The 13,631-nt window shown below is 48.3% G+C and overlaps 1 protein-coding gene across 1 annotated transcript in view; it reads left to right on the forward strand.

Annotated features, from left to right (window-relative positions):
- Positions 1–13,631, forward strand: part of LOXL2 (lysyl oxidase like 2) — a 54,756-nt gene that overhangs the window by 13,868 nt on the left and 27,257 nt on the right. Inside the window, exon 4 of the mRNA XM_026122309.2 lies at positions 12,431–12,642. Within this exon, the coding sequence (XP_025978094.1) occupies positions 12,431–12,642 (212 nt within the window). The remainder of the gene's footprint in view (positions 1–12,430; positions 12,643–13,631) is intronic.

The following is a 13,631-nucleotide window of genomic DNA, read 5'->3' on the forward strand; positions in this document are numbered from 1 at the left end:
AGAGTTGGCAGGAAAGTGTGTTGTTTTCTGGGCTCATGGGTTTTCTGGGCCATCACCACCCCCAGCTCTACGTGCCCATGGGTTTAGTGCTAACCTGGCACTGGGGTCTGTGTGAGCAGACAGTGTTAGTGCCACAGTGGAGAAGGGTGAATAGAGCAAAGAGGACGCTAGCTGGCTTTCTGCAGAATGGAAATTGCTGGTATTTGAAGTCTGATATGGAGCCGAGTCTCAGGCAGAACGGTTTTCCTTCACGTCAGTGCAATGTCATTACCAGTCTCCTAGCAAGATGTAGCCTCTAAGATGAATCTGATCATTTGTCTGGGTTTTTAGAGGCTTGGCTAAGGGGGAATAATTTCTGTCCTTTGTGAACTGAGAGGTCTCTAACTAAATGCATTTATTTTCGGCACAGCTTCTGTAGCTTGATGTCCATCAACAGGGCAAATCTGAGAATCCTGAGTAGCCTGTGTGTCCTTCTCCTTGCCACATTGCTGCTTGGGGCTTCTAAACAACTCGGACAGGACCATACTGTTGCTTCTACTTTGCAAAGTCCAGCTGATTTTTCTATTCCTTAAGGTTGACGGGAGCTGAAAGGTTCCTTTTTTCTACTGGTTTTATTGCAGCAGGATTAAGGCTAAAGGTGATGTGCTGTAAATTTTTAAAATGCCATTGTGGAGTATTTTTCAGTCACAGCTAGCTGTGAAATGTTTAAACGCTCCCCCTTCGTTCAGCTTTCCCCCTCTTCCTAATCCTACCTTATCTCGTTAGCAGCTGGTGTGACATAGTTCAAGTCAAAGATGATGAGAAGGGTTACTCATAGGGTCATCAAAACAGGGGGGTCAAAAAGCTTGTGTGAAAGCGAGTTGAAAGTCTTTGCCCTCTCTGACATGCCTGGGAATTCTGGATGTCATACTTCGCATTCACCAGAGGAAACATCATAGATTTGTAAGCTTCTGGGTAGCCCACAGCTTGTCCAACTGATGTTTTCTAATTGGAATGAGATCAAGGATTGAGTGGCCTGGAATTTTTTACTGAATAGCAATGCTGTGGTTAGGTTTCTCCACCAGTTCCACTGGCTTCAGCTATTAAACTGATGAAGCTAAACCAGTACAAATCTCCCACTGAGATTTCCAGTGGGAGATATTTCAGTTTACTCTCACACTGACTTTAAAACCAGACTTTCCTCAAAATAGGCCTGGTTTAAAACGATGCACAAAGCTTATATACCAAATTGCACCTTTTAATGCCACATTCCCACAGTAATTAGTAGCAACTGTAATGCTTCCCAAATGGACCTGACTTTTTACAGCCAGCAGACTACCAGCAGCAAGTGCTGACTTTGGTGCGTGTTACTGTGTCGGGGTAGCAGACTTGTTCTGCCTTCCTGTCGCAGGCGTTTAGGGGAAATATGTGCTTTGTGCCGCCTGGTTAGTGCGCTACCAAACGCGTGCCATTGCACTTAGATTTCTCCCTAATTGAGAGCTCTCTATCTTCCTACTGCTGAGGACAGATCGACCATCTTAAATTCATCATTTAGAAGGTGTTTTAAAGACCTTTTAGTGCTAAGTTCTCTGGGTCTGCCAAGTGCTGCTGAGATTTAATGCTGAAAGCCAGCAGGTATAAGAAAACATCTGACTTCATTTCGACAGGGCTGTGCAAATTGACATTCACTCAGATCTGGCCTTGCTTCCTAAAATCTGACAGGCAGAGAGTTCACACTCTTTTAAAAGCAACATGATATCCCTTGAGCAGAGTTTATTTTTATTGGACAGTGTGCATACCTCTATTTCCCAGTTTGGAAATGCTGTAGATAAGTAGTATAGGATGAAATTTTCCATCACCATAAACCACTTGGATATATATATACGCTGAGACGGATCTTTTCCCGTCACAGCTCATAGTTTGAGGGTTACGTCATATCTCTTCCTGTCCCTGCGCCTTTCCGTCCCCTGCGCTGCTGGGAAGGGGCAGTGCCTTACCCTTGCTTCTGTGAAAGAAGCTGCTGGTTGAAGGCCGGAGTGAAACGTTACAGCCCAGGGTGAGGGATGGATATCTGTGATAAGATAGAGAGCCAGGCAGGAAGAGGTTAACTCTCCGAACAGGACTGAGGTTAGGGCAGGTCTGAAATCCATCAGTCTCTTGCTAAAGGGCAAAGAGACTCCACTCCCATCATTTTCGCTTGATATTTTCTGCAGCCACTGCAGCTTTTAGCCTTGGGCTTTGTTCAAAGGATTATTTCTTGGAGGGAGATGAATGCACATGGCAGGACAGCCCTTTCGTGGGCTGCTGGCTGGGCAGGATTAGCCCGATACCCCCTTTGCTCGGGGGCTGTGTAAACACCGAAGGTTACTCACCTTTTCTGAGCTAGGAAAGCAGTGTTTGCTCCGTTTGTATGTGGGGTGTAATGACATGGAGGCGTTTTGGAGGTCTTTCCCCCCCCCACACCCTTTTAAGTGTGTAGACTAAATATGCAGACAGGGTCTCACTAATGGAGAGAGCAGGGCTGGCGGCTTGGCCTTGTCTGCCGATACCCGCTGGCCTCTGGGAGCGTTAAGAAGGGAAAGGCAGGTACGTTTCCAGCTGGTATCGCAGCCCCTCTCCCGCTGGGGACTCCGGATCTGGGAGAGTTAAGGCACCCACCCCGAAAGGGTTAAAAAGCAGGAATTGTTCAAGGAGGTGCTGCAAGTGCGTGGCTGAGCATTTCTCAACCGAGGAACTGCATGGCAATGTGAAGGCTGCCTGGAGCCGCGTGGACGGCTGGGAACACAAGGGAGGTGATGCTGAATGCGCGTGCTGTGGTCCTGCACTGGGGCATCTGCACCTGGTGCTGCGTGGCCAAATTCACTGACACTGGCGTTCAGCTCGCCGTGTCTTCTCTGGGTTGATTTAGCTTGTGTTTCTTCTTTTTTGGCTAAAGCGTAGCTTGGAGTAAAAGCTCCCGGTTTTGTGTAGCATTATCCACATTAGCAGCTTCATGTATAACTTGGGTCTGACCATGACTGTAGAGCATGTTACCCGCATTGTTCGTAGTGGTGACTGTGCCACGTGTACAGTGTGGCAGATGCGTTGTGGGTGGTGTTTTAGGCATGTGAAGGTCAGTGAGGGTGAAAGAAGCAGCTCAGTCATGCTGGTTTTAAGGGCTCTCAGCACATCTGGGAATATGGAAGCTCTTTGCTGACCCTCCCGTTGAGTTGGAGAGGGACAGGCAATAAGTCCTAAAAGTATATATGCTGAAGTGCAATAATTCAGGCTTTGTAAAACATAACAAGTAGAATCTGCTTCTTTAGCCAAAGACCTGTGAGCACATTGTAGACACCCATGGGATCTTGCGCTGTGCCTTTGCCCCAAGTAAACACTATAGCTGTTTTACGGATGAGGCAGGGAAGCCACCAAGGTGAAGGGCCAGGAGCTAAGTAACTCACCTGAAAGCACAGCTAAATGGAGGAAAAGAGCAGGGAACAGAAACAGCTCATCTTGACTGTCCTGAACTGCAGTCCTCCTTCCACTGATATGTCACAGCAAAAGGTACGAGGAGCAGGTTAAAATCTATGCTGAAGTACAACTACTGTTGTACTGCCAACAGTGCAACTGTTGGTCGTGTTTCTTGCAGTTAAGTGTCTGAAGGTGGCTGGGTAGGTAGCGCGGACCTGCCTTAAGGTTCCTTTATACGGTGCCAAGGCCTGCAGTGTAAATGTGTGCACAGTCTCGAATGTTTTCCTAAGTCTTTGCCGGATGCCAGCAGCTCTGAAGTCGGAATGATTTAATGCGTGTCCACAAACCCGTGAGCGGGGAAGGCAGACCCTGCTTTTCAAACAGTCTGTGTAGGCACTTTACGTTGTCCAAACACAGCACAAGCCCACCTGTGACTGCCTTGCTGGGTTGACCAGAAGTTTGAAGGCCGCAGTAGCTAGCTCCTACTTTTAGTATATTTCTTTAATAAATGCATGATAGGTATGTCTTTTAATTTATCCCCCCCCAAACATCCTTAACAAAATATTTGCTGTCCACCCTCTTCCTCTGCGTGCACACACACACACACACACGCTTCAAATAGAACATGCTCTAAATATATCAAACGGCTGCAGCCGTTCCGTGTTCACAAATAGGCCTGAATAGCTACCTGCGACTAGACTGCGGGCAGACTGAGGCCCGGTTAAACATACCGGGCTGGGCTGCTATTTCTGTCCTCCTTTTCCCTGCTGGGTGTGTGTGAAGCATAAGAATCTCACTTCAAAGCCCAGTGGTCCAAAGGGTCTGGTTATGCCAGGTTAAAGGAGGGTCGAACTGTACTGTGCCGGTTTCTTTGCCGGTGGGCGAGGGCACCGCGTCGTCCTGCTCAGGACCTCTTGGATAAGTTGAGCACAGCAGATAAGGTGGTGCGAAATGCTCCCGTCGGCTGGGCAGTTTCTGCCTGGAAGGTGCAAGGATGGAAGGAGAGCAGGGACGTTGCTTGTGGCCTGGTGCAGATGAAATCTTTCTGTTCTCTAGCTTCCCGCTGTGCAAAGAATGGAGACTGCATCCATACCGTGGGGAGCTGCAGCTTGGGTTGTCACAGCGCTGAAGTCTCAGATGGTGTCTTGATATTCCTGTTCTCGAGACTGTTTGACGATAGAAGGTTTATTTTCCTGTTTGTTATGACAACAGGGTTTTAATCTCTCTCCTTGGTGTAAATGCTTCCTTCTCTCTAAATAGAAGCCCATGTGCAACACACGTGCGGATGCTTTGTGTGTTCAGAGGGGATCTCGGCATCCATTCTGGAGCACGCTCCAGACGAGCATGCTGTCCAGATAACACGCTGCTGTTGTGTTAAGCCACCACATTTCTGTATTACTACAACTTTAAAGTATGTGTGGGGGAGTTCCTCCTGCTTGTTCCAGTGGCTCCTGGGTGGTGGTTTATGGTGTGGCCAGGTGCTGGGTTGGCTGGGCAGCTTTGGTGTTTGTCGTCTGGCAGGAGATGGGGCTGTGGAGCTGGTAGGGCCAGGAGCACCAAGGCTGGCGCTGGTCTGCTCCTCTTCCTCGTGGGACAGGTCGCCGGCTTGTCTCCTTGTGCTGCCCGTATCTCGAGCCGCTCGGCCTGAGTAGCGGGGTGCAATTAACCATTCCTCCATTACACAAGACAGGGAGCAGTTTAACCAAGCCTGAGAGAGAGCACGATCTTGTGTTTTGCAGTGCAGAGGGCAGGTAACGAATGCGGCTGGCTGACAGCAGCTGATGCAGGGGATCTTTAGGATAACTCAGTAAAAAGGAAGCAGAGGATGTAAAAGCTTTGCTCAACATGAAAGTCTGACCATGCTGCTCGCAGACCAGAGCAACATTCATTTCTCATCTGAGTTGCCATCTTAAAGTGCTGGTGTTTGGGAAGCCAAGAAGTCCTGGGGCTCTGCTGTAAATGAAAACTGGTGCTGTGAATCGTTTTCTGCACCCCTGGGGCAGTGGGATGGGTCAGGCAATAGGGACGGGGAGAGCTGGGATCGACAGGGAAGCTGCAACAGATTGGCAAGATGGCAAACATGAGACTTTTGCTGGTGGAGAGGGAGGATGGAAAGTCTGTGTAACAGAGGTGCATTTAATGGGGAGAGAGATCTGACCGAGGGTTTAGTGAGGCTGCAAGTCCATGTGATGGTGTATCCAAGTCCCTGATGTTGGGTGGAAGCCTATTTGTTCAGGGACTGTCATTTTCCTCAAAAAACACCTTTATAAAGGTGTGCGATTCTGCATAAAATCCTGTTCATGTCATCTCTTAACCTAATTGGGCAATTTAGTGGATAATGGAGAATCTTAAAGCAGGAGAGCAACGAATGTGAACTAGCCAGAGCTATACTCGGCGTGCAGCCGCCTCGTGTTTGTTCAAATCGAGCATTTGTGGTAAGAACCGAACCTCCCGAACGCCTGCGCAGTCTGTTCTGCATCGTTACCTGGAGGTCGGGTAGCTGCCAGAGGCAGTGCTGAATACCTCCCCTCGCTTGCTTTGCAGTCCTTAGCATCACTGATGGTGGTGATCAAAACAAAACAAAAAAACCCTACAAAAGCATAACTTGGTTCCAGTTCTCTTTCTGCCTGCCTGCGAGTTGTTCCCCTGGCCACAGGAGAGACATCTGTAGCCACAGCTGCTCAGAGCTGCCTGTCCCACGCAGTTTCCTAGCCGGTGCCTTAGTGTCGCCTCTGAGCGTGTGGGCGTTTGAAAGGGTGTCGAGATGGTCTCCTGAAAAGCTCCTCTGAAAGCCCGGCTGCTGTGGCTCGCTTTCTGCCAGGGCTGGTGACGCAGACCCAGAAGCGGTGTCCGCAGTCCCCAAGGTAGCGGTCGGGTTTCCAGGAACGGGAGCTCCTCTCTGCTGTGATGGCTGTGCGTCTGCGAGGCTGTTTCAAGAAGAAAGGGTGTCTCTTAGCTTGGGCAGCGGAGGAGGACACAGGCGTCCCGTCATGGGCATAATTGTTCTGCCAATACGAAACAGATGGCAAAAGGTGCAAGAAAATGTTATGAAAGTTGTGTCAGTTTTTGCAATCAGATCTGAAGCTGTGGGGAAGCATTTGGTTCAGAGACTGGAAACAAAAGCAGCTGAGGCTCATGTGAAAGCTTTTGGAGCCAGGAATCCTTTTGTGAAGGCTCAGAAACAGCCCCCTTCCTCTTTGCTGTCTCCAGGCAGGCCCCAGCTTTCTGAAGCTGAGATTCATTGATTTCATAACACAGCTCAGCGTGTTGGCTGGCGATGGGCTTTTGTGACCGGCTCTGAAGAGCAGCGGCAAGAAAATGCAATGTGGGCCTTGGATGCAAGGAGACTTGTGGTGGGGGAAGGAGCAGTAGGGGGATGAATATGGCCCAACCTAGAATAATTTGACCTTTTTTTTCATTTTTATAGTAATTTTATTGTAATGATGCTGGAAGTCCCAACCAAAATCACATCTTTGCTGTGTTAGGACTTGGGCAAATACAGATGTGTAGTCCTCGCTGTAGAGGCTTTATAATTCAGATGAGGTGAGATGGGCTTCGCGTTGTTTTCCCTTTAGAGAAGGGGTGAGGAAGTGTGAGCAAGAGGCCTGAGCAAACGGGGGAGATTGGGATGCGAGTTTGCATGGCTGAAATCCCGCAGGAGATCTGTGGCAACCCTGGAACTGAGCAGGATCTCATCAGGCTCAGACCACAAAGCTATTTTAGCTTTGGTCTGATTTATATACATCGTTATATACAGTCAGGTGGCTCTGGTGAGAAGGAAGCTGATGTGAAAGCTGCAGCTGTGAATGTATCTACAGACCTGCTGTATTTTTCCCCCCTCCCTCCCGTACCCAGCTTGTTTCTTTATCTTGCCTTGTGGTTTCTTCACACCTTTCAAGGCTCAGGAGGCTTAACTCAAGCAGGAGAAAAATTTCTTAGGATTTCTTGTTGCTTGCATGCTTGCTTCCTTAACGGAGCTGATCTGTGCCAGAAGAATAGATGTCTCCAATGAAAGCAAAGCTGCAGCTAGAGGAATGAGGCCAGTTTTTATGATGAAGCAGACCTGCTTACCCCAGCGAGCCGGGTCAGCAATGCAAGACACGCAGTCCTTTCTGAGCAAGTAGTCTTCTGGAGAGCCGAATATAAAGGCAGAAGCTGATTCAACCTCAAATATGTGGGTGGGATTGTTTCATAAGCAACAGAGAGGTTGGAGATCCAGGTCTGAATTAAGCTGAATTCTAAGATTTGGAGTTTTAACAAAAAAGGAGGAAAAAAAAAAAGGCTGGCACCTACATCTCCACAGCTGTTGGCCTAAATAGGTGGAAACTGTGCAAGGCTTGCTCCGAAGGGAAGGACTGTCGTGCATGAGCCATGAGAGTTAACTCCTTCTGGGTTGGGTCTCTTCTTGTGCTGCATGGGTAGAAATTCCCGGCAGCGCTTTTCCCATGGGGCAGGTGATTCAGGGAGGGAGCTGAGCCCTGGGTTTGTGCACGGTGCTCTTGCTCCCTTCCCGCATTGCGTTCTTCGGCCGCAGACTGTGCCTGCCAGGTCCCATCATCGGCTTTAGGGACTGGGCCTCTATTTCCCTACCTGTAGCGTGGGTCTGGCAGTCGATCCAGTTCCTCTTTCTCGAGGTAGTGTCACTCTGCTGAATGACTGTGTGGCTCCCGAAATAGATGATATTGAAGGCTTTGCTTTATGACTGATAACCCGAAGTGGGAGCTTGGCAGATGCGGCTGCAGATGGCTGCTTTGCAGCTTCACCGTGAAGCAACCAAGAGTCTCTGCTTGCCTGCACAAGTGCTCCCCAGCTGTGAAGTGTTACCAGCAGAGCATCCTGTCTTGCTGCCTGCTTGTATCCCCAGTGGCATACAGCCCGTCAGGACGAGATCCCGGGGTGGGAAGCAGCTACAAGTATACGAATCCCACTCTTGCTGGGAGACTTAGACCCAGATTTACCTTGTAGCTTCTGTGTGCAGTTGTAAGATGAGAATAAGTAAAGCCTTTCAGACATGAGATTTTTCCTGTTGACACGAGAGCTAGTTGCAGGCATTTCTCTCCACGTGTGCATACATTATAGGAGGGCAATTTAAACAGTCTGCTTCAGCCATTAAATATTGTTTACTTCTGATTTTTGTGGAGTCTGTTTTCATCATTACCCAGCTGGTCTACACATTGGTGTTGGAAGGTAAAACATGTCTCCTGTATTTGTGTTATTGAATACTCCTAGTGTTACAAAAACTCTCTGCAGTGAAAGAAAACCATTCAAATCTGCTTTTAGCAATCCTTTCTCTTTGGGAAACCTACATTATACTTACTTCGACCCCTTTGTTCTTTAATTTTCTGGTATAGAGCTTAGGTCTGCAGTCCTTTGAGTTCTTGCAGACATTTTGTTGTTTGTTCAGACTTGGTGCAAACCCTTGAGTTGCTATATCAATAACTCTCTGCTCCAATCCTATTCTCTGCAAGCGGAGAGGGGAGTAGATGTGGATTGGTTTTGTTCTCAGATGGATCATGAAAACGTCATTGTGTGCTGGTCTGCTATAACTATCTGAAGATTGAAATACCCTTAAGGGAATGAAATGATAACTTATTTCTTGCTAGTTTGCTCACTTTTTTTTTCCTTGGCAAATACAGGCAAAAAGAGAGGACAAAAGAGTTGGATTAATGCAGAGTCCCAAATCAGAGCAGGATTTCTTTGTGTGTATGTCAGCATCTCTGGGGGGAGAGACGTGTCATAGGACCTCTGTACCAGAGCCTGCAGTGTCTGAGGCTGGCTCTGACAGTGCTTTTCTTGAGCCCCATTTAAGTTTGCACCTCATATTTCTCTTTCGTAAAATGACCCATGAGGATGACCTGGTCCAGTCAGAGCTGGTAGAAAAGACTTGCCCAAATGCACAGCCTGGAAGCAGGGAATGCAGGTGTCCGGCGTCCACGCTGGGTCGTGGGTGCCGCGGTCCCTGCCAGAGCAACCAAGGGGCCCTGACTGCGACCCTAGCATCCCCACTGCTGCAGCGGTCAGAGCTCTTCTGGAAATGCATGCAGAAACCTGTGCTTATATGCTAAGCTGCTGAACTAATTGCAAAAATAACAGGCAAATCAGCAGGTCTCTGACAGCATTCCCAAGCTTTTCTTTTTTTGAAAGTTTTTAATTTTTGCGATTTCATGGTGTCCTTCTCCTCTAACTTGGGCAGGTTTCTTCCTTTGCTTGTTGCTCTGATGTAATAAATCCCAGCACATCACAGCAAGGGATTCCCAAATCCATCCAGGGCTTTTAAACACTAAAATGTAACCTCTGGCTCGAAGTCCATGAGATACAGATGCAGGGCAGTATCGCTGTGTGCTTGCTCTGTTCACATACCCTTTCCTCAGCATTTGTTACTGGCATGCGTCAGGGACAGGCTGGATGTCTTTGCTTTTGTGCAACACAGCTGCTTTTTCGGTTGGTGGAGTGGGAAGGCAAAAGAAATCCAAATGTGCTCTTCAGTGCTAGAGGCTTAGCTGATGCTACTTGATACAGGAGAGCGCTTCATGTGCAGGTTAGAGGCTGTGCTTCAGGATATGTGGATTTAATTCCCTGCCCTTAAGGTCTTTGGAGAAGTGGTTTGATCTCTCTTCACCTTATTTCTCAGTCTGCGAAAGGAGGCTGGCAGTACTTTCTTTCCTCCATCCTTTGAGTGCTCTATTTACCTTGGAGGCTTTTCAGGTTTGTCATGACCTGGGATAAGGGCGCTTCCATCTCTGAAGATCTCTGCTGCAGCAGTGAGCACAGTAGAGTATTAACGGTGACTAATGGATGCAATGTGGGAATAATGATCCTGCTCTCTTGGGGTGGAAGCAGCAGGCAGATGTTTAACATCTGGAGTGGTGCTCCGCACAACTCGGATGAGGCTAGCAACTGCTGTCACGCAGCTTTCTTGCCAAAACGCAGACATCTTCGAACGCCGCTCTTGCATGAGAAGTCGCACTTGGTCCTGAACAGCCCTTCTCCATCGTGCTGAGTACAGGCTGAGGCCTCTGCTCTGCGGAAGTTCAAACGACGTGGAAGTGGCCATCAGCTGAAAACCTGGGTGGATCGCAACATGCCGCTGATGTCGGGTCTAGTCCGGGAAAACACTCCATTTCAGTGACTTGGCTATGCAGTAGGGCTGATAGCGATGTAACTACGTGTAGCAAACGTACTTAGGACTTTCTGTAGGGTGGATATATCCTGCAGCTACAGAGGGAAAAAATCACTTGGGCTGTCTCACCCACTTGCTCAGCTGTCAGTGCAGATTTCCTCCTTACCTACTTATCTTTTCATGTGCTTTTCCAGTGCCATTTTAAGCTTTGGCTTTCTGTCCTTTGGGTTAATCCTTTTAATAGGCTTTTATTGAAAACATTCTTAGATCCTCAGCAGTCAAAGCTTTTTCCAAATGGTTTAAGACTGTTATTACCATGTTTGGTGAAGAAACTGAGGCACAGTTTCAGGAGAAGATAGATGGAGCAGAGAAAGAAGGTGCTCTGTCAGGGGCACTGGCCTGTGGCTGCAGGTAAGCGTGCTTTCTGCATGGAGTGAAGAACTGGAAACGCTTCATAAATTGCACTGGGGGGAAAAGTGAGTTGCAGGCTCTGGAAATCAGTCTTGGAAGGCCTTCGGTGCACAGAGGCTCTGCCATGTTCCTGATAGCACGGAGGCAAAAGCGATGCAATGTTTCAGGAGAACCTGCTAAACAGAGGAGGAACTCTATATTGCAAATGGACTTTCCAGATTACACAGGAGATGTACAGGTTTTCAGCCTCTCTATTAAGGATCAAGTCCGCAGTTACGTGAACTCATTGCACTTGCATCAGACCCTTTGAACATCGTGAAGTGTCTCAGATGTAACGAACTCGGAGATATTTATGTATATGAGGGCTACAAGAGGTTTAAAAATCTGAGCCTAAACTATGAACCTGGCCCTGCCCAAGTGGGGCTATCAGTGCTCATGTCTGCTGTAAAGCTGAGTGGTAGCTGCAGACAAATAAAAAATCTGTTAGTTGCATCAGTGTTGGGGATGTATCTGGGCGATGGATGTGCCACATCTGTTTGCAGGGTGCGAATCCCGGTGTGACCTCCCTAACTTTAATGCCTTTATCTGTCACTGATGGGAGTAATCCGGAGAAGCCCATGTCTCTTTAAAGCTCTGGGCTTTTTTTCTTTTCCAAGTGATTGAATTTGGGGGAGGGGAGGGGAGAATTCCTCTGCTCTGATGTAACTGCCTGGGGAACCACGTGGTTTTATATATTTTTGTCTAGAAAAGCTTTCTTGGAAGCAAGTTATAAAATTTTCAGTAGCTCTTTTGTAGTTGCTTGCCACAGCAGATATTTTCCAGTCAGCCTTTGCTTTGGGCTTGGGTCCCTGCAAGGTTTGTTTGCGCAGCGTCCTCACGTAGGCTCCCAATGTGAAATCCATTCAACCTTCGTGACTCATCTGCTGCAGCTGGAGGAGGGATCCAGCCTGAGCAAGCCGTGAATTCCCAAGTCAGCAAGCCGGATCCCGGCTTTCCTAGCGCCCAGGCCGGGTGGGGAAGGGATGCGCTGCGGTGAGATGAGCCCCGATTTCAGTTCCCTGCCAGAGCTGCCCCTTCCCTGCACTCTGCTAGCGTTAAAGAGGGCCTACCTAAGCTGCTCTTGATTCCCTTCCATAATAGACGGGACTGAATTAAGGTCTGAAACACTTTCAATGAATTTAAGTAACAAAGGAGATTTGTTACATAGTGACTTATTAAATAATGCTTCTTTTTAAATGAGGAAAAACACCTTTTGCAGGGTGGAGGATGGATTTGAACGAGATGGAAGGGTTTACTTACCTCCCTGTTGTGACTTTTTTCTAAGCAGCTCTTCTTCCTTCCTTCCCTCTGTTCAGTCTGGTAGTAACCTAACCAGTAACCCTGAAGCACTGACTTCTGTTCCCCGTCTCTAAGCCACAGAACCCGTCCCCTTGCACGCCAGCATCGTTTGTGTTTCTTTTTTGCTCGCAGAACATGAACATCCAAGTGGAGGACATCCGAATCCGTGCCATCCTTGCCACCTACCGCAAGCGGGTGCCTGTCACAGAAGGTTATGTGGAGGTGAAAGACGAAGGGACCTGGAAGCAGATCTGTGACAAGCAGTGGACCATGAAAAATTCCCGAGTCGTCTGTGGCATGTTTGGATTTCCGAGTGAGAGGAAATACAATGCCAAGGTCTACAAGTAAGAGCAGAGCTTTGTGTGAGACACAGGCGTGTTTCTTTGAACACTCAGGGCCTTGTTCAAAAATGCAAATTGTCAAATGATGCTGTAGACCTTAAGGTAGAAAAGCCTCCATCAATGGCTTCATTCCTTCAGATCAGATTTTCCTTCCGTGTAAATATTTGAAATGTCAAGCATTTCCTTGTGCAGACAGGGGAACGGTTTGATCTTTACCTCCTGGATGAAGATTAAGTGCAGTATCACTTCTAATATTGGGTAGGTGCCATAGTAGGAGACATGAACATTCAGCCTCAGAAATCATTTTTGTTTCCAGCTATGAGACAGTCCTTTCCTTCACCAGTGCGGGGTTTGGTTCTGTGGTGTGTGCGGGGATGTAGGTATGTGAGCAAGCTGACTACTCTGTCCATCAGCCCATCAGCCGCAGGCGAAGCTAAGTGAGTATCCCACCCCTCTGCAGAGAGTCAGCTGTAGCATCAGGTCTGATGTGTGCTGAAAGCTCCAGTTGGGTAATCTTGCAATAAAATGGGTCTTTGTTTTGCTTCATTGCCCAGGTTCTTCCTTTCTGCTACTGCATGCAGTTCCTGGCCTCACACCTTTGACATGTTTCCCTGTGTTTACTCGCTGCTTTGGCGTTTGGCTCCCATGGAGGCTCACTTTCCATGGCTCTGGGTGTCCAGCTGCCAAATCACCCACAAAAGAGCGATCTACCCGGGGGAATATTTCCCAGTAAATCTCTCGCTGTTGCTAACCCCAGTTCAGCTCTGGCACTGGCAATTCCTCAGGGCCCCAGTCTGGAAAAGCTGCCAGCCACCTCCAACTGTATGACTTGCTTTGTCCGTTAAAGCCTGTTCTGAGCCGAGTACAGGGCTGAGCTAAAAATGTCAGTAGTGTGTCCATGCTGCTGCCTGCGTTGCTTCTGCCTGTGCATCTGAGGTGGTCTAGGAGGATGCAGCCTGGGGCAGCTGTGGTTTTCGAGCTGCTTTTTCTTC

The sequence above is a fragment of the Dromaius novaehollandiae genome, chromosome 26 (assembly GCF_036370855.1).
Source record: "Dromaius novaehollandiae isolate bDroNov1 chromosome 26, bDroNov1.hap1, whole genome shotgun sequence".
NCBI lineage: Eukaryota > Metazoa > Chordata > Aves > Casuariiformes > Dromaiidae > Dromaius > Dromaius novaehollandiae.